Source organism: Calonectris borealis, chromosome 2 (genome assembly GCF_964195595.1).
Source record: "Calonectris borealis chromosome 2, bCalBor7.hap1.2, whole genome shotgun sequence".
In the NCBI taxonomy this organism is placed as follows: Eukaryota; Metazoa; Chordata; class Aves; order Procellariiformes; family Procellariidae; genus Calonectris; species Calonectris borealis.
Genome location: NC_134313.1, coordinates 105,163,102 through 105,189,625, shown reverse-complemented (window position 1 = coordinate 105,189,625; position 26,524 = coordinate 105,163,102). Strand labels below are relative to the sequence as shown.

The 26,524-nt window shown below is 37.7% G+C and overlaps 1 protein-coding gene across 8 annotated transcripts in view; it reads right to left on the bottom strand.

Moving 5' to 3' along the window:
* The window catches only part of ATP9B (ATPase phospholipid transporting 9B (putative)), a 173,382-nt gene that overhangs the window by 65,976 nt on the left and 80,882 nt on the right, over positions 1 to 26,524 (bottom strand). For all 8 annotated transcript variants that reach the window (XM_075142839.1, XM_075142840.1, XM_075142844.1 and 5 more), the window contains 2 exons: positions 19,131 to 19,206; positions 10,371 to 10,447 (listed from right to left, as the gene is read on the bottom strand). In XM_075142839.1, the coding sequence (XP_074998940.1) occupies positions 10,371 to 10,447; positions 19,131 to 19,206 (153 nt within the window). The remainder of the gene's footprint in view (positions 1 to 10,370; positions 10,448 to 19,130; positions 19,207 to 26,524) is intronic.

Below are 26,524 nucleotides of genomic sequence, written 5' to 3'. Positions count from 1 at the left end.
CAGACAGAGCTGAAGAAGTGAACCAGGATCATGATCTTCATCATTGCACAATGAGGGCAAATTCACCAAGACACTATTTTTCAAGGTAAACGAACTGTGATGGATGAAGAATATTCTTTGATAATTTCAGCTTATCAAAGAATTAAACTTTCTTCTTCACAAAGGTGCTGCGTGGTCAGAGAAAACCAAGGACGTGCAAGATTTGTGTAGAGATGAAAGAAAGGGGTAGGTGGAACTACTGAAAATATTAAAGAGACCAGAATAATAAGGTGGAGAAGCAGAACAAGCCAAGGGGGAAGGTAGTCAGAAGAAAGGGATATGCAATACAAAGCAGAGGACTGGTGCTGGCAGAGTCACATTGAGAAACAGAGACCATACATATAATAGGCAATTAAAACAGTGAATCGAAAAATTTTTCAACAGTTCCTTCAAAAAAAGGAAATAAAACCTGCCCAAACACTTTCAAACTTAAACTAGGAAAAAAGTTCTATGTGATAGGAAGAACAACAAAAAAAAAGCTTGTCCCTCAAACCCTGAAGGCATCAGTAAGAATCTTATTTTCAGCTGAGTCACAAGTCATCTATCTTTGTTTTTATAAAAGAAAATATTTGAGTGGATTCCTTGGAGACTATGAGATTAAGAAAAGATTCCACAAAGTCTCCAAATCATAAAAGAAATTAAACTGAATGCTGTTTTGTATAAACAGTATTTTGGGATACATTCCAAAAGATATGATGGGAAGGGAATTAGCTTTAAGAATATGAAAAGCAATCCACTCTTTGCAAACCAATCCAGAACTTAAACCACATTAGTTTCATCCAGTACAAGCTGGAATGCTGATTTTAATGCTAAATGAATCCACAGGCTTCCACTCTGAACTGAGGTAAAAAAAAGAAGGACAAGCGTTGTATTTGTTAAGAATATGACAAGCTTGTTACTTCAAGGGTGTGAACAGAACTAAGCAAATTATCTTAGTTATGATCACTATGTTCAGCCTATATCAAAACAAATACTATGTCCTGATATGTACAGAACTTTCCTTTGCCGCTAGATATTCATCACTGTAGACTAAGATTTCAAGTCATGTGAATCATGATGGTTACGGAGCCTCCAGTACTCAGGGAAATAAATCAGACTTCAGCTGCATAAATTAAGAAGTCTCATAAATGAAAACACACAGAAGATCTGTTTTTCTGTACTTGCTCTACATAAAAAGAAGGCTAGCCAGCTAAACAATAATGTGTGTAAAGCATCCAAATGAAAGACGTGAACATCAGATGAGTGTCTATTTCAAGAATGCTCTGCAGGTCTCTGAAAGATCCTAGTTTCTGCCATTTAAGATATCCCTCTTTTGTAATAATAATTAAAAAAAAAAATTATACTTTGAACATACCCATCACAAAAAACTAATCTCTCTATTCCTCCTTATAGAATTCCTTTCCATATTGGAAAAAATTGAGCAAATTCAGAAAAATATGGAAAGAATTGTACAAATTATGGAACATGATGCAAAAGAAAAATTATATAGGCTTTTCTAATAATCAGTAGAGTTATTAAATAAAGATACTAAGCACACCTGACTTCCTACACAGTTGCAGTCTCAGGTTTTTAGAACTGTAAGTTTCAGGAATGTCTGCGTGAATCTTTACTAAGGCAAGTATATAGAACAATTCCACGATTAAGCGAAAGGTTTCAGATTTCCAATAAAATACACACAGTAAGGAAAAAAATACACATAAAAATCAGTGCCAACTGTGGTACATTGCTCTTATTAACAAACACCCAATACACAGAATATAACCCTAATGTAGGAAAACACGTACGGTCTATTTCTACAACATATTTTGGTTACCACCGCTTTGGCTTGCATACTGCCAGCCTTGCAGGCAGAGTGTTACGAAGGTGGTGCAGTTCTAAGCAATCAGATGAGGTTACAAATATCATCTGAGAGGCAGCGCCCTTTGCCCCTACCCTCTCCACCTCCCAGCAGCTGCATTTTGCCAATGGCGGCATGATTCACTCTGAACAGCAACAAAGCTGTAAGGAGCAATGCAAGTGAAAAAGCAAACTCCTGCAACTGATTAGCAGCAGCAGAGGCAGCAGCTGAGAGGAAACAGCCGTCAGGGACTGCTGCCTTTAACAGCTCACTGGGATACTCAACACAAGCCAACTACACAAGGAATCTCCCTTTTGCATTGTCTTCTGTAGAATATTAAAATTTCAAATGGTTTCTGTATTTTACCAAAACCAATTCATTTTAGCCTAGCTCGCTACAGGTAAAATACACTGTATTTTTGGTGAATAAGCAACAAGTTGTTGCTATTCCGTAAGTTGGTCTATTTTAAGAGTTGCTCAGACTGTTTTGTGAGATTAATCTATTTTAGGGACTACTACAGAAATGGTGTACTCCACCATTGATCCTTCCTCAAACGCTGGTATGAAATGACACTGAGCTGCTGAGCTGAATTCTAACATATTCATGTTTAAAACAAACTAAAAGAGAAAAAAATCCAAGCAACTTTTAATGGGAGTCTCCAAAATGGGAAGTGATGTATCTCAGAACATTATCAAGTAAAATTCTTGGTCAAAACCACAAAAATTTAGGACTCTGAGTTAGACATGGCTTATGGCTAGTCATTCACATTCTGGAACATATAAATTTTTAGCCTTCTATAGTCTTATAATAGGGAATGAATTTAACATTGTAGGAATTTTACAGCTATGAATAAATTCTTGGGCTTAGCAAAATCAATGGAAGACACTGCCACTAACTCTAAAATATACAGTAAACCCAGAAACTTACCCAGAGTACAGTGAGAATTCTCTCTCACTACCAAAGAGCCATTCCCTTGCTTGTTTGGTATATTGTTATGTAACAATTATTTTGTTTAGAACTTTGTATATTTGTATATTGTTGCACATACTTTGCCTTGCAGTAGGACTGTAAACAGAAAGTGGTGCCAGGTGAAGTAGAAATGTTGATTCAACATCCATGTCCCAAGTAGCACAGTACCATGACATAGTATAGACAATCTCTTCAGTTCAGTACTTGAGCAGCAGTTAGGCTGGGTGACTCAGACGCTGCATAGTAATGCGGCGCACCATGCTAAATTACATGCAGACAGAAAAGACCTATCACATGACGTGGTATACCAACTGCATAATATGCTTAATTGTTGCTTTCAGAACAAATTAGAAGTTAGGGCACAGGTTATTCTGGGACTTTAACTTGTGAATTGATAGCAGGCCACATCATGGAACAACTTATTCTCTAGCCCATCTAGCAAAGTAGATAAGCAAGTGATGATCTAATATTATTTTCCAGATGCCAGAGAAAATACATTAAGATCAAGGTTGCTCTAAGGCTACAGACATCATGTGCATGCAAACCCAATAGTGGCAGTATTCGAGATAACCGTACTATGAAACATTGAGTTGTATGAGAAGTAAAGTCCAATACCTTAAACTGACCACTCTCAGTTCCTTTTTTTCTTTTGTTTGTGGCGTTTTTTTTCCTCTTTGATCTCTTGTGCCCCAGTTTTCCATTTGTAATATTACCATTTTATTACTTTTGGAGAGAAGAATGTAAAGAAGAGGAGTATAAAAAAAATACACACTGTTATTTGAGAAGCACTGGTAATGTGGATAAAAATGCCCTACCAAGTCTCTGAAAAGAAGCAATTGCAAAAGTTGTAGAGTGTGCTGTAAATAAAATATAGGAGTGTACAAAAAACCTGGTACAACATACTAGTTTGCATTCTGTCCACGTATGCACTCAAAGAAGTCAGAAGACTTTCAGTCTTACTGTTTTCTTATTGTTTTAGTATAGTGGTATAAATCTAGTATTTTTCCAGTTTTCTGTATATGAAAGAAAACTGAAAACCTCAGCCCCTTTATGTGGAACTATACTTTTTCCATACTAGTCATCTGAGGATGACTTCTGCTATTTCAGTTAATGAAGTTACTGGTAATGATAATAGGTAGATATTCTTTCTGGCTCAGAGTGAAGGACACAGAAATTTTGCTTTTGGTTTGCCAAAACACTGCTGACCGCTTCCAAGCATCAACGATCCTACATTCTAATCCCAGAAGAACAAGAGTGGCTCCTCTGCCGTTCAGCCCTTTCTTTCCAAACTTTTCAGGAAAGATGTCTTTTGTCCTCCTCCTTACCTAACACTGTTTCATCCGTCTCATGGAGACACTCTCGTCTTTGGGAAGGGCTACCCTATTTTCCATCTTTTGCTACTTTCCTTCCTTTGCTCAGGGATGAGAGCACATGGAGAGAAAAGCACCAATACTACATTACAATGATTTCCTCATGGCCTGATCCCAAGAATTCTCCTGTACACCAAGAGAAGGATTCTCATACTTCAAGGGAAGCTGGTGGTTAAGCACTTTCTTGGACAGAAGCTCTGGGTACAGGGGACAAACAAAGTTTGGGGACTACTTACTACCTGTAGGTGACAGCCTTCTCAATTTTATCCCATACAAAAAGGAGTTTTCAGGAGGATTAAGCACAGCAGACCATACTCCAATAAAAAGTGCTACATAAACCCTTTTCTTATAAATCCTTGAAATTTGTCGTTAAGAGCCACATAACAGTTTTCAAGGTTCTGCTTTTATCCAATGCCCTACAGGCATACAGCCATAGAAAGCCATTCTTCTCAAATAGACTATGAACATCAAATTATCAATTTAGTAAGAAAAACATGCAAGTGAAGTCACTGGGCTCTTGCATAACAGTGTAGCAGCAGAATAAAGTCAATGCATTTCTAAGGCCCTTCTGAAGCTCTTCAGGTAACAGCAAATTCTTGCTTGTGTTATCTGACAAAGTGTTTCATGGGGCATTTTCCTCCCTCAGCCTATACCAACATGCAAAATTCATTATGTGATTCTACTTCTGCTATGGAGAAGACTGGTGGCATAGTAAAGAGCAGCTACTAATGTTAACATAGGTACTCATGAGCAGAAATGCAAGTCGGACTCACGAATGTCAGCCTTTGAGGTGGAACAGATAAGAATGGCTTACTAATACAACTACAAGATGTTGGACAACCAAATTTAAGGATGTTCAAAAAAGTGTGTCAAGGCAGGAGAAGCATGTATTTTGAGTATTGAAAATGCTATGCTGAATGGGTAAATTGGTGAAGTGGTATCAATTTCTGGGAACACATGAGTCTGCTCCAGCCACTGTATTTCGCTCCAAATAAAGAAGTGGATGGGGGGGGGGTGTCCTTTTTTAGGAAGTATTTTTCAAAATTTCTTCTCATAAAATGGCAGGGAGAGAAGGACAAGCACAGAGAAGCCTTTTAAATGTAGAGAAGTAAATTTGGTCAGAAAACACTAGGAAGAAAAGTTTTGTGGGAGGCGAGAGAGAGAGAGGTGAAGTGATTTTGTCTCAGTTTACCAGACTAGAAATATTTTTTTATTGCTTCAAGGCTCACCAGTGAGGCCATTTTCAAATAACCAAGGGCAACACACACACAAAAAAGAAAAACAATACCAGTTCTTAGATTTTGCATTTGTTTAAGAAAACAAACAAACAACATTTACAAAATCAGCAAAGCACCAACCGCAAGACATGTAGTATTTAGCTTTCAGGCTAGCTAAGAATTAGGGAAAAAACAATATTACTATTTTGATGAACACTGAATGGTTGCTATGAAGTTTTACTTCTGATGTTATAACAGCAGATGTAGAATTCCATAATATAAGGCAAAAAAAAAAAAGTGTCTTGAATGCTGCTCATAAGGATTAGCAATACAAAACCTATTTTTGTACTAATCTGAAGCACACTAGGCAGATTACATGCTGTAGCTCCTTTACAGAGGCTACTGAGTTCTCAGGAGTTCTATTTAAGGTAATGTCTACTCATTTTGATGCATTACTGTGTACATTGAGGGTGTATATATATTGCACAGTCCAAGTAATTTTAATGTTTCAATCTTAGTACACAAAATACATTCCCTCGAATTTATTTCCGTCTCCCTCCAAGTATATTGTGTTTTTTTAACTTCACCCCCAAAATCTGTTGCCACTGATGGAAACAGGTCACATTTGCAGAAGGGCTGTGCTAACAATCTTGCTTTCTATAAAGACCAAAACTGCAAAAGCAATTCTAAATTTAGATAACAAAAAAACTATTCTGCACTTTAAATAGGTAAGAATGAGAGCACTGCAAAATGCCAGACAAAATAAATAAATAACCTTAGTTTGTTAATTTCCCTCTTGGTTAATTAACACCTATAAATGACCTTTAGCATTGACAAGTCCAACTTCATCCAGAAAGCCAAGGTTTAAGAATATCTATCCAAATAGGATTGATTACTGATTACAGCATTGTGAGGAGCACAATTCAATCTGATTTTTTTTTTTTTTTTTAAAGGCTGGAACTGCATTCCTGAGTAAACTGATATGACTGCCAATGAGCTAAAATGCAGAGAGTCATTACACTATAATAATGTTGATGTTACCACTTCTACATTTATCTAAAGCACAGAACATATATCATTTTAGACTGAAATTAAACCTTGTCAGAAATAATTTTTCTTTATATTGTTTGGAATTAAAAACATATTGAATTGATCCATTAAGAATATTCTACTCTCTCTCTCTTTGTGTTTTTCAGACCATGTCTGCATCCTTAGGCAATGAAACAATTTTTATAATTGTAATAAAACAACAAAGTGTTGACTTTAAAGTTAAGCAAATTGTTGCTTGAATGACTAAATACTTCAGCAAACACAATAAATCCTTCTAAGTTTAACATACAGATAAACCACATGCTTGAACACAGGTACATACATTTCACAATTTTTCATAGGTAAGTTTGCTTAAACTTACTTCAGTTTTAGTCTTCTGCTCGGTGTTTATATAGCAGGTCTGCAGGTCTAAATTTTAATATTGGTTTAGTCAAAAAGCATCTATCTTTAAGCAGGAAAACTAAAAATTTACCATTAGAAAAACACAGTTTATAGTACAAAGTACAGCAGTAATGTTATACTCCAGCAAGTAATACAACTGAAGCATCCAGCTGTATTTCAATGAAAAGAGGAATGATAAAAGAGTCAAGCCCATGTATTTCTTGCTTATTTCTGGACATAGAAGTTTCAGTTTGTCAATGTAAATTGAGAATCATAGATTTCAGTGTTTGCTTTCTCCCAAAGCCGGAAGACACGAGCATCACTGAACTATATTCCCAACAAGAGCATATCAACACATTTTATAGGAAAATCTCTAGAACATTATTTTTATTTGTTTTCAAAGAGCAGCAGAGAGAGACAGTCTGCCATTCAAAACCAGTTCCAAATAGTATTTGGAACAATTCTTCTCTAAAGCAGAAGAGGGGGCAGACTTATTTCCTCTCGAGTTTGCAGCAATATCACAACTGATAAATTTTATTTCAATTTTGTTTCAGCAACAGTTAGGTGCATATTTATTTATTTAAAATGTTTGAATCTTTAATCTCTCAACTGTAATATATCTTCTAATCTCAAAGACTATTTTAGATTCCCTTTGCCCTCCTTTTGGCTCCTAATGCTACATACCCTATCCAACATGTAATCATTATTGTCAAGCTTGAGAAAACACAGGAAGATTCCCCCTCCCAAATACACAGAGGAGGAATGAACTCACTACTACTTGTCCACCTGCTGCAAGGCTAACTAGTACAGAATATCACCTACAGGCAGTAAGTGTCTTATCTTACAGAAGTATGCAAACCAATCTCACCCCATGGTAGAAGATACAGAAACAGTAAGATGCTAACTCCACAGAAAGGCAGAGTTAAAACTACATGTTAAAAAAATATTGACAACTATTTTTTACACTGAAGTACTGCATTTTATCACTTACTCATCTGTGATAGCCTTAAGTGGTTTTTTGTTTTCAGTTCCCAAATCCACCCTTACTGGTCATGTTACTTGTTGGCTACTGCTTTAAACAATGATGTTCAGTCCATAGAGAGAAAAACCCCATGCCAATATTATTGTTGAGCAATTGGCACAAGACTCATTTACACATTTACAGAATAATTTGAAAGACAGTTGACGCAGAGCTGATGCAGTTGATGTAGAAAATAGGCTCCAGAGAAAGTCTTCACCTGCTTAGTGTAAGGTTGATTTTTAAATTTTTGAAATATTCTATAGAGGAACTACCAAGGCAGAGACATTTAAGGCAGGTAATTTTACGTACACTATTATTAAACCTCATTCTTCACATTTAGTAGATTCTTATCAGCTAACTACGGTACAAAGAACTAAGCACCTCCAAGGAATACAAGAATATATGTATTAAGAATACTGAACATCTTAATAGGTCAATGAGTCCTTGAAAGGCCTTTGGACAACTAATGAGTACAGTTTAGTTATACAAGCATCACCTGTTTTATCAGTGGCAGACAAAATGCTATTTAAAAGCGTGATTTCTAATTAGAGTAGAATAGAATTAGATTATTTCAGCAGGAAGGGACCTACAATGATCATCTAGTCCAACTGCCTGACCAATTCAGGGCTGACCAAAAGTTAAAGCATGTTATTAAGGGCATTGTCCAAATGCCTCAAACAGTGACCAGCATGGGGCATCGACCACCTCTCTAGGAAGCCTGTTCCAGTGTTTGACCACCCTTCTCAGTAATGAAACGCTTCCTAATGTCCAGTCTAAACCTCCCCTGAATTGTTCCTAAGCTAATTATTTTAGAGAGTGTTCATATACTGATAGTACAATATACGCCAGATAATATTATCAGGATTTGGCTCTGTTAGTTTGTGTATTTGTATGCGTTTGCATGTGTACACGTATTATTTTGCTTCTTAGTGCTTTATGAAAATTGTAAGTTTATTTAGGTTCCCACTGTAGATTAAAGAACACAACATTTAATTGTTAGCAGCTGTAACATTAAAGTGTTATGCAAGCAAAGGTGGTACATGTATTGTCATAATAGTAAAAACCATGCTGCAACTTGTCATGCTAGGTCTCTTTTTTGTAGGTTTATCTGCTACTTAATCTTCTGCTGATGAAAATCTGGAGCAACTATTTTAATATTAACAGTAATTTTAAAAACATCAGGGAAACTTTAAACACAAATCCTCTTACCCTTTATCATAGTTTTCTGTGTGAAATATTCACGCAAAAAAAATTTTAACAAACATTTACTAAAAATCTAATACACCTCCAGAATCTATTGAATTTGGGTAAAGCATGTTACATTTATGCATACTCCCCTACCAATTTACTGTATTAAATAATTTCATTTTAAACACTTGTGAGAATTATTTATTAGTCAGAAGTTGTTCAGAATTCTTAGAGAAAGATTCTGTTACTAAAGGGCTCATCTTTGTATCAGATGGAATAGAAAATAATTATGCACCATAAACATTCTGGTTCCATTTTACTCTATTATTTTAAAACGTATATTACAAAGATTAAAATAATAAAAGGCCATCTTAATCCACGTAATGGTACATATCACCTGTCTCTGTCAATGAGACATTTAAAAGCATCTCTTTATTAGAAACACAAATCAATACACTCAAGGGACTGCAATAACTGCTTCAAGCAATTTGTATTATCATTTCATTCTTGATGTTCCTACTCAGAGCAACTTATTATAAATGGTGTGAAAATGGCAACCTGTCACAATTGATTTTTTCTAAACCTCTTGCAAGAATTTTTTCCTTTCTTAATATAATTATCTTCTTACTAAACACAGGTCTAGGTTGTGAGATACAGCCTACAACTGAAGTTTCATTCTTTATAATTGAGGGCCTCCCCAACCCACATTAGAAGCATTACCGATGAGATGCAGAGCTATTTGCTTTGTTTTGAACTGAAAGAACCTTGTACAGAGGGAAGCACTCAAACTTCTGGTGTCTTTTCAACAGACAAATCTTTTGTCAATGTTTTCATTGCTTACAAAAATCCCTGGAAGAGCATTCTGGGTACTGACTGGAACCTCAGTTATCTTGCTCTACTTCCTCTGGGAGCCCAAATAAATTTTAGTAGTCTGTTACAAACGTTCCTTAAAACTACTGTGTAGCTTTGGCCAAACACTTTACAATAAAATAATCTGAGAGAGTGAAGTGGGAATTAATATTTAGCTGTGAGATAGAAGTATAAAAGTCTGAAGATGTGCCTTTATACTTCAAAGACAAATGTTTCCATTAGTACCTGTAACACTCCTAGCTAAAGGACGAATAATTTTACTTCCGAAATGAGACAGGCAAAATTCACTTCTCATACCAAAGTTCAAGTCAGTCCAGCACACATGAAATACATCATAGTAAAAGCTTGTAGATTTTTGGTTTTAGGTACATCTGTTTTTAAGTGTTATGAAAACAAAAGTAGGAAATCCCACAGTAAAGCTAACTTACCTTATTTTTTGGATTGGATGTGTTCATTACACTTCGAGTTTCCTTGCCTGTGTAAATGACAACACCAATTACAGTTCCTGAAAAACAAACAAACAAAAAGTTAAACAGTGGTGTTAAGTAGTTAAGAGAAAATTTGTCTGAATTAAAACTTGCAGTAATTTACATACAAATCAATTGTATGAAAAAGCCCAAACATTTATGCAATGTACATAGTATTGTGAATGTTGTTTTTCAGAATTGACTATGATGGATCATTACAACTTCTTTAATTAACAGCCATAAAAATGACAACATGCTTTCCTTCTTTTTAATGGAAACAATACTTTCAATGTAACTGGTTAAAAACTTGTATTTGAACTTAAAATTGTCTCCAACTGTTTTCAGAAGTTAACACACAACATAAATAACTGCCCTTCACAAGGAATACAAAAATGAGTACAATGGTGCTGAACGCATCATACACGACTTGCCTGTTAGCTCTGTCATCTGTAATGATGTAAAATCTATTTCACCCAATTGATTACTTTGATAGAATCCCATACAGAAATATTCTCCTGTTCATTAACTCATAAAAATGATTCCCCAGTTCCAATTAGTAAATTTTTACTGGATGGTATAGGAAAACTTGGCTTCAGCATCAATAAATAAATTTTTGTATTAAATAAAAATTTAGTTTTTTTATTAATATGCCACTATCACACTTTCCAGCACAAAACAAAACCCTTATTTCTATTACTTTTTCAAGTGACCTGAAATGGCTTTATGGCAGTACAACCAAAAATGTGGTATTTTTTGTTGTCTTTATGCTATAAAGAAATAATTAACATAACTTGTCAGAAACACCCTCTTAGAAAACTTTAAAAACTGTAGAAGTATTACACATTTGTCTGACATTAAGTAACTTAGTTTGTCTTTGGCAATCAGGACCACGTGCAAGATCTGCTATCACAACTCTTGCGGCGTAAAAGGTCATAAAAAATTGAAGGAACACACAAAGCTAAAAAGATGACAATTAAAGATGTTGGCATTAAAGAAAGGAAGTTTCATTTACTCAAAAATGAGAATGCAAGTGAAAACTTTGAATCCGCATACAAAACATCAGTGATTATACATCACATCTTCTGGACAATTAAAAATTAGTTTTTCTATTATTTTCCTCTCCATATTAAAGCTTTTTCTTAATACTTCCCTTGACATAACATTTTCCCCAAAGCTAGTTTGCCTCTGATGACAGTTCCACATGCAAATCTGCATATTAGTATATAGGTAACATGCCCCCAATACACCCCAAAATTCCTCCTGACTTTTGTAAGGGAATAGTCATTGATCCATAATTTCTGAACTCTTTCTACTGGTCTCCAACCAATGTCCATAGCCCTTTGGGGCACTTTATTTTGGAGTGATCCTCTGAGCTAACCTCTGTCCAATAGTCAGAACACACTGGACTGTGGAGATTCCTGTAGGGAATCTCCTCCTGCTCACCCCAACAATCTCTGCCTTTGTAGCTCCTTAGTTCAGTAAAAGTTGGGGAGGACTCCCTGTTCCAGCTGGCACCTTTCCACTCAGTTTCAGCTGGCTAGGCTGCTGCAGCTCAGGAAAACAAGCTGTCCTACCTGTCTCATATTTTGCTCCTTGAAAAGTTGGTTTCAAAGGTGAAAATCTGATAAAATCCATTTTGACTACTGAATTTTGATCATAATTTTGTCTAAATATGACTGAGCTGCTGCTTTTACTGAGGTATTGGTCTTTACAGCAAGGGGCAGAAAGCAGTTAGGAATCTCCATTTAGATATCCAAACTATCAATTCTGAGACTACAACATCTGGGTATATAATATATAATAGGTGTGACAAAATGGTAATTTTTTTTTTTTCCCCATTTAGCTTACTGTTATTCTAAGGGGTAAGGACACATACCGAAACCAAGAAAAGTAGACACCTTCCAAATATACAAATTCGAGGAATCTCACTCTCCTGAACTTTATTTGTTGATATAAAAAGGCTGTGGAATAGTTTAATCTTGAGTTGTTTGACACTACATGATTTTGTTGAACCAATTTTTTGGTTCCCAAAATTCAAAAAGAAAATAAAAATAGTCTTAAACTATAGCAAATATTTTTCTTGTCACTTGTACTGCTCTAGCAATAGGCTTTTTTTTTTAATGTAGAATCCATTATTGTAGTATCCTGATATTTTCATGACCTTTGGTAATCTGCATTCAACATGTAGTTGATAAGATCCTTGAAACCTTTATACACTTACATTTACTGTTACTGATCTGCAAGATGATTGATTTGTGGTTTCTCTCCTCTAGAACTGTCAGCACATCAGCAACCAAAGCTCAAGTTTTCTGAGGTATTCCCCACATAATTCCCCAAACACTTTTCTTAGCCTGACCTTGACCCTCTGTATCACCTTGACAAATAGCAATGGCATGGTCTTGGAGACAGTGGGCTCTCCTAGCTGATGCAATGTGTATTATGTAGTATGTCAAAGGGAGTATCAGGAAGGAGGGGAACCTCAATCCATCCCACTCCTACCAGTTTGATGCCAGGGCCAGCAATAGATGCCCAGAGCCTGGAGAAGGATCACAGGTCAGCAGGAAAGCGCCTGAAGAGCAGCACAAAGGAACCCCAGCCAGTAAGACAGCTTCACCGGAGGCCCAACTTAAATGCCTCTATGGAAACGCACATAGCATGGGGAATAAACAAGAGGAGTTAGAGACGTGCGCACGCCTGCAAGGCTATGATCTTACTGGCATCACAGAGACGTGGTGGGATGAGTCCTATGATTGGAGCGTTGAAATGGAAGGATACAGACTCTTTAGGAAGCACAGGCAGGGGAGATGAGGAGGGGGTGTCGCCCTCTATGTCAATGACCAGCTGGAGTGCATGGAGCTCTGCCTAGGGATGGATGAGGAACCAAGTCAGAGCTTATGAGTCAGGATTAAAGGAAGGGCAGGGACAGGTGATATTATAGTGCAGGTCTGCTACAGGCCACCTGACCAGAAGAAGGAGCCGATGAGGCCCTTTATAGACAGGTAGGAGCCACCTCACGTTCACAAGCCCTGGTCCTCATGGGGGACTTCAACCACCCTGATATCTGTTGGAGGGACAACATGGCAGGACATAAGCAACCCAGGAGGCTCCTGGAATGCATCAATGATAACTTCCTTCTCCAAGTGGTAGAGGAGCCAATGAGGAGAGGTGCTATGCTGGACCTTGTTCCCACCAACAAGGAGGGGTTGGTGGGGAATGTGAAGGTCAAGGGCAGCCTTGGCTGCAGTGACCATGAAATGGTGGAGTTCAAGATCCTTAGGGCACCGAGGAGGACGCATAGCAAGCCCACTACCCTGGACTTCAGGAGACAACACTTTGGCCTCTTCAGGGATCTGCTTGGTAGAGTGCCATGGGACAAAGCCCTGGAGGGAAGAGGGGCCCAAGAAAGCTGGTTAATATTCAAGGATCACCTCCTCCAAGCTCAGGAGCGATGCATCCCAACAACGAGGAAATTGGGCAAAAACACCAGGAGGCCTGCATGCATGAACAAGGAGCTCCTGGACACACTCAAACACAAAAAGGAAGCCTACAGAGGGTGGAAGCAAGGACAGGCAGCCTGGGAGGAATACAGAGAAACTGTCCAAGCGGCCAGGGATCAGGTTAGGAAAGCTAAAGCCCTGATAGAATTAAATCTGGCCAGGGACATCAAGGGCATCAAGAAAAGCTTCTATAGGTATGTCACGGATAAAAGGAAGACTAGGGAAAACGTGGGCCCTCTCCAGAATGAAACAGGAGACCTGGTTACCCAGGATAGAGAGAAGGCTGAAGTACTCAATGACTTTTTTGCCTCAGTCTTCACCAGCAAGTGTTTGAGCGTCACCACCCAAGCCACAGAAGGCAAAGGCAGGGACTAGGAGAATGAAGAGCCTCCCACTGTAGAAGATCAGGTTCAAGACCATCTAAGGAACCTGAAGGTGCACAAGTCCATGGGACCCGATGAGATCCATCTGCGGGTCCTGAGGGAACTGGAGGATGAAGTTGCTAAGCCACTATCCATCGTATTTGAGAAGTCGTGGCAGTCCGGTGAAGTTCCTGCTGACTGGAAAAGGGGAAACATAACGCCCATTTTTAAAAAGGGAAAAAAGGAAGACCCGGGGAACTACAGGCCAGTCAGTCTCACTTCTGTGCCTGGGAAGATCATGGAACAGATCCTCCTGGAAGCTATGCTAAGGCACATGGAGGACAGGGAGGTGATTCGAGACAGCCAGCACGGCTTCACCGAGGGCAAGTCCTGCCTGACCAACCTAGTGGCCTTCTATGATGGAGTGACTACATCAGTGGACAAGGGAAGGGCTACCAACGTTATCTGTCTGTAAGGCCTTTGACACAGTTCCCCACAACATCCTTCTCTCTAAACTGGAGAGGTATGGATTTGATGGGCGAGGTACCCTACTCCGGTGGGTGAGGAACTGGTCAGATGGACGCATCCAGAGGGTAGTGGACAACGGCTCAATGTCCAGATGGAGGTCAGTGATGAGTGGCGTCCCGCAGGGGTCCGTATTGGGACCAGTACTGTTTAGTATCTTCATCAATGACATAGACATAGCAGGATCAAGCGCACGCTCAGCAAGTTTGCAGACCACACCAAGCTGAGTGGTGCGGTCAACATGCCTGAGGGATGGGATGCCATCCAGAGGGACCTGGACAAGCTCAAGAAGTGGGCTTGTGTGAACCTCATGAGTTTCAACAAGGCCAACTGCAAGGTCCTGCACCTGGGTCAGGGCAACCCCCGGTATCAATACAGGCTGGGGGATGAAGGGATTGAGAGCAGCCCTGCCGAGAAGGACTTGGGGGTACTGGTGGATGAAAAGCTGGACATGAGCCAGCAATATGCGCTCGCAGCCCAGAAGGCCAACCGCATCCTGGGCTGCATCAAAAGAAGCGTGGCCAGCAGGTCGAGGGAGGTGATTCTGCCCCTCTACTCTGCTCTGGTAAGACCCCACCTGGAGTACTGTGTCCAGCTCTGGAGCCCTCAGCACAAGACAGACATGGATCTGTAGGAAAGGGTCCAGAGGAGGGCCACAAAAATGATCGGGAATGGAACGCTTCTCCTATGAAGAAAGGCTGAGAGAGTTGGGGTTGTTCAGCCTGGAGAAGAGAAGGCTTCGGAGAGACCTTATTGGGCCTATCAGTACTTAAAGGGGGCTTGTAAGAAACATGGCAACAAACTTTTTACTAGGGCCTGTTGTGACAGGACAAGGGGGAATGGTTTTAAACTAAAAGAGGGTAGATTCAGACTAGCTAGAAGGAAGAAATTTTTTACTATGAGGGTGGCGAAACACTGGAACAGGTTGCCCAGAGAGGTGGTAGATGCCCCATCCCTGGAAACATTCAAAGTCAGGTTGGACGGGGCTCTGAGCAACCTGATCTAGTTGAAGATGTCCCTGCCCACGGCAGGGGGGTTGGACTAGATGACCTTTAAAGGTCCCTTCCAACCCAAACTATTTTATGATTCTATGAAATTCAGCATATATTTAATCACTGGAAGGAGGAAAATTGGAAGAACCCCCTTGCCCAACAATTGTCCTGTATGTCCTATGCAAAACCTTTTTTAAAATTAAATAAGTAAAATATGTATCTGCAACTCAGCTACATATTCCTTTCCTGGGTGTCAGTGATGTAGCTCCCTGTCTCCACCCCTGAGACTGACAGCATCAGTCAGTAATATGTCAAGATAGTAGTACAGATTGACCCAGAATGCTTTGTAACAACCTCCAAAGGGTTGGCAAGGGCATAACATAGTCCCAAGAGCAATGGGTCACATATTTGTTCGGCTTAGTAACAGATGATATCCAGGCTGCTTGAGGAGCACTGGAGGAAGCAGCCTTCCAAGCTAGGATGCCTTAAAGACTGCCATACTGAAGAGTCTTAAGGTAAATGAAGAGAGGTAGAGGCAATGTTGCAGGGCAGAACTCTACCCCCTACCATCCGGGCACAGGCTACAAACCCACTTTCTTGAATCAAAGTGGCAAAGTAATAGAAGATCAGGCTTGCACATAGACATCGTATACTTTTGGGTGAAAAATACCTGCATGTAAAAGAACTGTGAGCCTAGACAGTATAAGAGACAAGTGTGGTTGAGGTGAGGTACAGACTTTCACATGCTACGGGCTGTTTATTCTTCTGTTTTCATGGAATCTGAGCGGCACTCGTCTGCAGAAGTTGTGGGCAAGCACTAAATTTTTCAGATATAAGCAAGGACTGTGACAGGCCATGGTAGAGGAGGGGATGCAGAGGTACCTGCAAACTTGTGTAGGCAGAGTTCACCTATGACATCCTGCCATAGTAGGCTTTAAGCAAGGCAGTTTATATGTGTTTATAATGCAGTCAGACAGCGACAAGTGTTTTTATTGACAAGATTTTCAGTTGTCACATGTCTCAGAAATTCAATTATGAAGTCTAATTTTTTTTTTAAAAGCTATAAAAATTCAAATTTAATTAGCTTAGCATCAAGTATCCTAACTTAGCTATGTACATTCAACTTGGAAGTGAGATGAAAACAACTGGATGATACATCAGTTATCAACCAAATCTAGAACATCTTAATTTTAACAATCTGCTAATTGTTTTGTCTTATGGTCTTCTTCATGGCTATATGCACAGTGCACCTATAAGACCTTATAAATTCCTTATTAGATAAGCAACAGACTGAATGCAATAATTTCCTACTCTTCATTAAAGGCCTAATCCTGTCAAATGCTAAAATTACCTCCACAGGAGTGCTGAGCAATTCTTAAGGTCTGGATTTATGATGCCGTACAGAACAAGCAAGTATCCAAATAGAAATCTTGTATGCTTGATAACTGCTTACATGTACTTACATGAGAGGAGCACATTATCATAATATTAAATTGTAGTTAATACATGAGATGACATAACTGAAATGAACGATAAGCCAAAATTTAGATTAAGATATAATTAATGTCACAAAACCACTTACTGAAGGAAATTTTTTCTTTCTGCTACTTTAATTCAACTAACTTCTGTATGCACATCATGACACCATTTTTAATTGCTTGATCACATGTTATTTTTCCCTTCAGAAGGGGCTACAGTCTTGAAGAGCCATTCAATATTTTTACTTCGTATCATTCAGTGAGTGGCCCTGAGTCTCCCTTAAGAGTCTTATTCCACTATTCAAAACCATGCTCCAACAAGAGAATTATCTTCTCCTATGTTTTTCTACTGCCATCATTAATAATGAACTTAAGTCCTCCATAAACAATTAAACCTTCACAAGACCCCTCAGAAGTAAAAAAACCAAACATATGCTAAGGCATAAATTTTAAGGAGCACTGTTTCCATTAATTTGGGTGCCAACTTTAGATGGCAGACCAAGAGGCCTCAGACCTTAGCTACACTTCTAAACAAAATCAAATCACCTACCCTGGAAATGAAAACATGAACAGTTTTCAATTAAAATTCAAAATTACTGATTCAGAATTACTGACTGCAGATGTATACTCTTTGAGTGTAGTTTTCCCCCGTATATAAATTTGGGGAAAAGCAAACTCAAAACAAATTTACACAGTACTGAAATGTATAATTCATGAGCAGCATCTTTTTACACACAGTTACAGATCTTGGCTACTTAAGTTAAAAACCTAACTGAGGACAATTTTAGGCATCATCCATTTGATAGAACACTTCTAGAGATAATAGTTTCGCAGTGCAATCAAACCAAACAACATTGAGCACCAAAGAACATGACAGTCTTTTCAGATTCTGGAAAGAAGTTCTCAGTCACAGACTCCTTTGCCACCTCCTCAAACTTGATCTCTTCCCCACAACCCTTCAGCAGGGTTCTTACATCTCACTGATGTTGGAAGTCTTCATAGTAGGGACTAACTTTACAAGTTAGGTGGAGACCCTTTTTTACTTTCTTTCCCTCCCTCCACGCCCCTCCTCCTCTAGGCTCATGTTTCCAGTTGTTCCAATTCCCTATCTTAAATCTTAGCTCCTTTTCAGAAACCATGCTCTCCTGATTCCTTATTCTCAGTCTTTTTGTGCAGAAGAATAACCACAGCTCTTTTTTCTACAGTCCTTTTAACTTTTCTTAAAAAGAGCAAAAATGGAAGAAAATAATTTTCTGCTCTTAAAAATGGCTTAAAGCCTAAATACAGCATCTATATAATGTGAACTTCTTATAATACCTGGGACACATACGAAACATTACTAATATTTAGATCCCATTATTCATTATTTTAAAATTACATAACTGTATAACTGATCTATACTTTCTCATTAAGATTTTGCCTGATAAAAGATTTTAAGCAAACTTTACCCACAGCATGGAGCATACATAAAAGTAAAACTCCTAAAAAATGCAAAACCACCCTTGCTTTTCAGCAGGACCCTATCCACAGTGAGCTGAACAGAGCACTTTACTACAACCTGAAGTTTTAATTAAAACAAAAAGGCCAGTGACTTCAGTGGGGTACAAGGGACAGCACTACTGAAACTGCAAAATTTAAGTAAAAAAAAAAACCAAACCAACTATTAAGGAGGATTTAAAAGGTATGAAAATATTGTGAGTAGCATGATGAAACCGATGGGAAGGCAGACAACAGAGGAGCAAGAGATTAACAGCCTGGAAGACAAAAAGATTTTCAAAAGCCATTAATATTTCACATTGTAAAAACAAAGATATGCTTCCACAGAAGTTTTTGGATACATTATCAACTTTGTTATTACAACACTTACCTGAAGCAACAACAGTGCTTGCCCATAACGTATTTTCTATGCTTAGGCTTTCATGAACTGCTGGATCACTGTCTTCCTGTTAAAAATATGAACAGCTATTAAGCAAATCAACATCACAAATAGTCATAGTTAAGAACAATGCCGAACTATCTGAATAAGAATAATTTGCACAGGATGTCTGCATTCTTGTTATCAATGATTGTATAATAGTATTCATTGCACATACTTTATTTGTCTGTATACACACACAAAAATAACTTTCCAAAAAGTGAAATACTGATTGAAGTTCATATTATTTAAACCCAACTTAAACTCAAAGAACTAAAGTCAATAGTGTTTTAAAAGGAACATATTCTTTTCCTCAGATGTATCAAACTGCAGAACAGTTTGCTATACCAAGCAGTTAAAGTGAGTTGTGAACACTAACCACCAAAAATTAATACCCTGTTCGCTATGACAATTTAAATCATCTATAATTTATACAATAAGTTATGGTCATCATCTTTTTGCAACCCAAGTGACATCATATCAACTTCAGGGAACAATATTTAGACTTTTAAAAAGAAATGCACACTTGTGTTGTCTTACCACATATTTACAAAATACATATCCAATGGGAAAATACTTCCAATAGTAAATTGCTTCCATGATTATTTTAAACTTTCCTTTTTTTTCTCCCCTCTCTCCTCCCAAGCAATAATAGTCCACAGATTGTAAACAGACTTAATCTCTCATAATCAATTTGGAACATGTACAGATTTGTTACTCATTAGCAGCTGTGAAATGTGCTGTTTACAGCTAAAGGAAACTTTAGGAGGTAGGATAACCAAGTGCATTTGATCAAATTACAAATTGGGCTAAACATTTTGCAGGAAAAGGGGGACCACTGATTTACTGAAGTACACAATAAATTCTACATAATGTCAATAATCAAAACCTCTGTCCATTTTTCACCTTTATTTTGAAACAATCACCAAGCACAGGATGAGCTGCTTGGAAATCTCTATTGCTAAAAAGAAAAATCTCAAACTAAACAGACATATTTTTATGTGTACTTCAAAAGATCCCTACATAGCAAGGGAACTATAGCTCTTATTCTCTTAAGTGAAGCAAAATGATTGTTTAAAAGGCATAAAGAACCATTCTGTCAAAAACAGAGGGGAAGAGAGGGAGGATATAAAATCAGCTATAAGAAGAAAACCACAAGTTTTGAATCAAGACTCATACAAGTAGTAAAAATTCTGTCAAGAATCATCGATGTTCTGTAAGATTAGTCTTTCATTAAGAAAAAGGAGAAATATTTTTTGATTCTTACTTAAGGAATTGATACTGCAAGAATTATTTGCCATACTCCTAACAATTAAAATACTTTAGATTTGAGACGACAGCAACTACAAGCCCACTCTAATGGAGTAATATGATATCATGTAGGAATTTTCAGGAGTTGGGGAGTACTACAAAGAGCAAAAGTGAATTCCAAGATATTGCCACATAACAGCAGAAGTATTTCATATTGATAGTCCAAGAAACGTTCAGCTGTAGAGAACTGAAAATATATCTCTGAAGGTAAAACTGGATCAGCAGCTATAGCAATATTCAAAATTATTGGTACTATTAGTAACACATGAAGTCTTGATCACTGAAACGTTAAATACAAGAAGAGTATTCTGATCTAGCTCAATAAAGTATCATTTGTGGCAATTATCAATCATCTCTGTAACACTCAGTAACTTATTTCTGAGATGAGTGCCTTTAATAGGGTTCATCCATAGCCTAAATTTTTGGATAATTTTTCCTAACTTCATAATGCTTAGATTCCTGGTTTGATTTACAATTCATCCTAGGTTATTTGGATTCTGTGATTATTTCAGCCTTCTGAAAGCCTAATTAAGCAGTGTGTAGACATATAAGTCTAAGTAGAAATTATCCAAGAATACTAGTTTTTCCAGAGGAAGATGCTAGTAATATAGTCAAAGTACTAACTGCAGCTGTTTGGGGCATGGCAGTTGGTGGAGATACTGCCATCTACACCTATAACGTTGAAACATGACCACGTCCAGTGGTAAGTTTCCATATGGAACTTATTTAGAGGTTTCAGAATCTGTTTCTACAAGGCTAGAAATAGGAGATGAACTGGCCATATACGAGTTGAAAACAGATACTGAATTTTTTCATTCCTATCATGGGCTTTTCAAGAATTCCTGAATCTAACGGGACAACTTTCCTGAAATTCTTTCATACAGACAATACTGATTAGTCATTTGTGACAAGAGTGGAAGGCTACCACTTTCAACCCAAACGGTGGGCCTGGCACCAAACAGGAGTCTTAATTTCACACAACTTGCCATGAGATGCACAGATTGTTCTCAGTCAGCAACACACATGCTAGCCTTGATTACTTTTTATCATCCACAAACTATTCTGCATAGTTCAAACTGTTTCAACTTGCTTGATTTTTACAATTCTACCTACCATCATACACTGCAAAAAAAGGAAATTCTGCTCAAGTTTTCTGACCAAGAAATTTGTGGAGTTTCTCGCTGCATCACTAGGTCAACTGAAAACAATGTATAGGTGTACAAGGAAAATGGTTTTATTTATAAGAACTCACTACTGTACCTCAAAGAGCAAATCATGCTATAGTTTGTCAGAGGAATCCCCAGCAAGCATATATAGGATGATGCATACTAACAGAGAGCTGACCACAAAAATCCTGTATTTCAGTCAAACACTGCAACTGCATGGAAATGGGTCAGTCTTTTACAATCAACATACAGTGATAGGACATAGATGTGAATACCATAGTTGCAATGAATTTAGTCTCAATAATGAGAAAGTTTTTGTATTTTGCCCCCAGAAGTTCCATACAGAATACCTGTTGAACACAGTGGGACGCCAAATAGCTTCCCCAAAACTCTGAAAGAGATAATTTCCCATCTACCACTTACTAAAACTGCAATCATATTGAAGTAGTCATTTTTGCATTATGTTGAATTCCAGCATGAAGAAAGAATTTGAATTTTGACAGAAGCATTGTGTTTTAACTAGTCATTAGCACAGAATTAAATGTACAGAAAAGAGATATAGAAAAGCTGTAGAATTCAAAGAAATGTTCACTGCTATATCTTTGCATGCCTTTGTAATTGTAATCTTAGATAAGATTAAAGTAAGACTTCAGAACAAAATAGCTATAGAAAAACGCTTATAATTTAATAGTTGGGTAATACTGTAGGTTAATATATCCTACAAAAAAGTGGACAGAGGAAATTCCATACAGTGAAAGGTAAGGCGACGCACACAAAGGAAGAAAACATCCCAACTTCACAAAGTGGCGAGCTCTGAGCTGATCAAAACTACTCAGAAATTGTCATGACTACTCAGAAAACCAATTTTGGGATTATTACAAATCTACCAAAACACTAACTTAATAGTCAAGAACAAGCTAAATGCTTAGAATTACTAGGAGAGAAAAAAAGAACAACAACAACAAATAATCATGCTACTACAAAGAAATCCATGGCTTGCCTAAGTCTTAAGTATGTAGTTCTAAATCCCTCCTCCCCTCCCCTTATTCCAAACAGAAAACAAAAAGAACTGGAAAATGTTCAAAAAGAGCAACAAGGATGGTCAATTTAGCTTCCATACTAGATATGACTAAATAAACCTGAACTCTAATGAGGAACATGACAGACATCTATGAAATGGGCCCCTAGAAAGGGAGGATAGGTACTGCTGATTCTTACCAAAGAAGAAAAAAGTCATGAATAAAGCCAGCAAAATTAAAACAACAGGCAATTGCTCTTCATAAAAATATGTAATTAACCTGTACAACTTCTTTCTATTTGAATGCTAAAAGGTTGCATAGGTTTAAGGAGGGACTGGATAAGTTTAAAGAAGGAAAGGTCATTGCAGGTTACTTACAGAAACCAGCTCTGATTCAGGAAGTTCCCACATGACGAGTTGTTAAGAGACAGAAGAATCTTCTGAGAAGGCATTACCATCTCCTTATTCTAGATTCATTCTCTTTCCCAGCAGTCTGCTTCTGGCTATTGTCAGGAACAGGATACTAAGCTAGGAAAATCTTTTCTTCTGCCTTAGTTTATTCTTCAGTTAGCAGATTTTAAGATAGTGAATTATGAAACTCTTCCATACTACAAGAAATCGAAAGCCCTGCAGTGATTATGGAGAGCTGACAACATAGCCAGGAAAAAGTCACTTGTCCCCTGTCTACCTGCTACAAGACTTAGTGAAATGCCTCCTTTTAGGTCATTCAAAATAGGAAAACATCTAATGAGCTATATCTCTTTCCACTCATGCCATGCTCATCAACAGAATGGTTTGGCCGATCAGTTACCTTCTGCTTATTTCATTATGATCCTTTCATGTCTTTACGCCCTCATCTAATATTTCCACCTTTCTACATTTCATTCAGTTTACCAAATACCACACCTTCCATACCCAAATGGATAACGACTTAACCTTATTTTTCATTTGTCATAAGTTACTCAAATGAAAAATAAAAGGTATATTTATGGGTTATGAGTTTAGCTGTTTCACATTATTTTTATTTCTACTTTTGGAGACATGGTAGGGATAGATGAAGCAGGGAAGGGACAAGGACTCAAATTCCTGAATAAGATCGGGTCTGTGGTAAGGAGAAATGGTTCTGCAAATTTTCTGACACTACTACAGCTAACAGAACAATGTGCTTTGCGGTAAATGAAATCCATCACTCACTCTAGTAGCAGAAATTTGACATACAAGGGCTTCTTTGTCCAGCTGATGAAGTTTCTACTTAAGGTCTGCTGGGTTGAATTTCATTTGGCAGCTGTATGTTTATTGGTCTTTAAATTCTGAATTAAGTTCATTAGCAGTATAGTGCAGTTCAGTATTGCATTCAAGCTTCATATTCAGGCTCAGTTTTTTAAGTCATGTGCAGTATTGATCATAGAGGTTTAAATTGTCTACAGTTTCTATTCTAGGAAATTAGTCTTACATGTGCAGAGAAAAAGGAACAGATGAGCAGTGAAATAAAAATTGAATATATCCTACTCTCAGTCCTGAATTCATAATACAGCTGACCAAGGATCATGACAAATTTCAAGTAGCCATTCTAAAGGTTTCAAGGCTACAATTTATTAGAATTTTTTTCAGATAATAACAAAGGCCTTTGAGACTAAATACCTAATCCTTGAATGAACCAGTGTACCACTTCGATTTGACCTTTTCTAGCCCTATTCCTACCTGACAGGATGCAGCACAACAACCCCCACCAACTTTTGTAGGAAAGTGGAAGAATATGCATTAGTTTGCTTGCATCACTGAAAGAGGTTCCTTCCCCACCCCAATCCCACAGTTAATTATTCTTGCTAAGTTCCTTTTACTGGCATATGTATTTTGGACAGGGTCATACTAGGTTCCGCACACGTTAGCTCCCTAGTCTGGCTGTCCATATGGCTGTTAGTGCCAGCACAAGGCAGGTGAGTAAAAAGGAATTGCAAAACACAATACCACTCCCTTCAGTGACAACTTAAAATTAAACCAGATTGAAGTGAACACAACCATTGCATCAAACAGGTAATTCTCTAACAGCAAATATGAAGTAAAAAAATAACTCAACATTCTCTCTACTAAAATACAGGACTTATCCAAGAAAACATCTGTATAATTAGGCCCAGGCCAGAGATTCTACTCATAAATTAATACACAATTTTCAGTGGTCACATCTTGATATGTATTTTTCCAAAGTATCAACAGCTACATGCAACAGGTTTTGCATCAAGGTGGTTTTTTTAAACATCTGACAAGATGCTATATTGGAAAAAAATTATACCAAATAGTTCTGTACCATAGATTAAAAAAAGTTCATTACAACAGATGAACTAGACTCAAAGGAATCAGTTCTCTGAGATTTCTACTGGAATAAACAAGAAGGGGAAAAAAAAAAAAAAAAAAAGATTTACATCTATTCCCAAAGTAAACGAAGAGACTAAGTGCCAGCACAGAGCTGCAATATAGGAGAAATTAAAGGAAAAGATTCTTAAGGGAATGGTGGAAGAAGGACCCAAATTTAAACAAAAACCAGCCACGATCAAAAGCAGAAGAGAATTTCCATAATTCTGCAGAGAAGCTGTAAGTAAAAGGTAAATAATACTGGTCATGCCAGTACACACTGACATAATACGATAGAGTACTCTTTGGGCTGCAACTGGTTGGGTTAAGAAGTATGGCTACCTTTTATTCTCTTTCTGCAGACGTGTTTTCTCATGCTTTTTCAGAATTGATGAAATAGCTTCCTAATTTATCAAGCCTACATAGGAGCGTCGGTCAGAAGAGAAACTCTAGCAGTTACGTCTGTGTAAATCCCTGTTCTGTGCATCACTATTTCAAAATAAGCTCAGCCAAGACATGGACAATGCCCTGAGAACAAATAAAACAATCTCACACATTTTCACAGAACACTAATTTAGCTCATCTATTGTTTCTTGTCAGGATGTCCAGAAGAGAGGAATAAACTTATGCTATTATTTAAGGGGCAGACATGATCTTTCCCACATGCCCATGCAAGGACACACACTCACTTTCATGCACTGACTGCATATAACACACCAAAATCCATGGAGGACAACAGAAAATGACTTCATATGAAGCCGGCAGACATCTATAGAGTACAGCAGAGCTTTAACTCCTCCTGACATGGTTATGCAGGTGTACTGCAAAAGGTATCTTCTGCCAGCTATCAGGTTTGCTGTGGATATATTTCTCACATAGGAGTACTTAAAAGAAGTTGTTCCCTCATAAAAAACTCCAGAGCTATGCACCTAAGTTTCTATTTTGTTTTATGGTCATGCACTGTGTGAAATTATCTAAGTTTGTCTTCTACATTGTTAGTACTCTGTCTTCATAATGGGGGGGAAAAAAGAAAAGAAAAATCAATGTGCTATTACCCTGTCAACCTACCCTTGCAAGAATTCTTTGAACATCAATGCTTAAGTAGGAAAATGTATGCATTAGCATCACTAAGCACACTATTTTTTTTTAAACATAAAATAGAAGTTAGTTGCAAAAACTGGTTTAGTGTAAGAAACAAGGGCTCACAGCAAAAGGAGAAAGATAAATCAGTAAACAAGTGTCCTAAAACAACATTTCACTATGCAGAAGGTACACCGTTAACAAACAAACAAATATCTAAAAATATCTACAGTGTCATCCGCTGTGAACCAAATCTGAGAGGAGTGCCCTCACATGCATGCATACACAAGCTCAGTTTAAACTGCCCTTCCTAGTGAAGCAGTCAAAACAACATGTATGTAAATCTGAAAGCATAAAATGCATCAGGGTTATTTACACAAATCAGGGATGCTTGAATCATACAGCTCTTATTATACGTACAA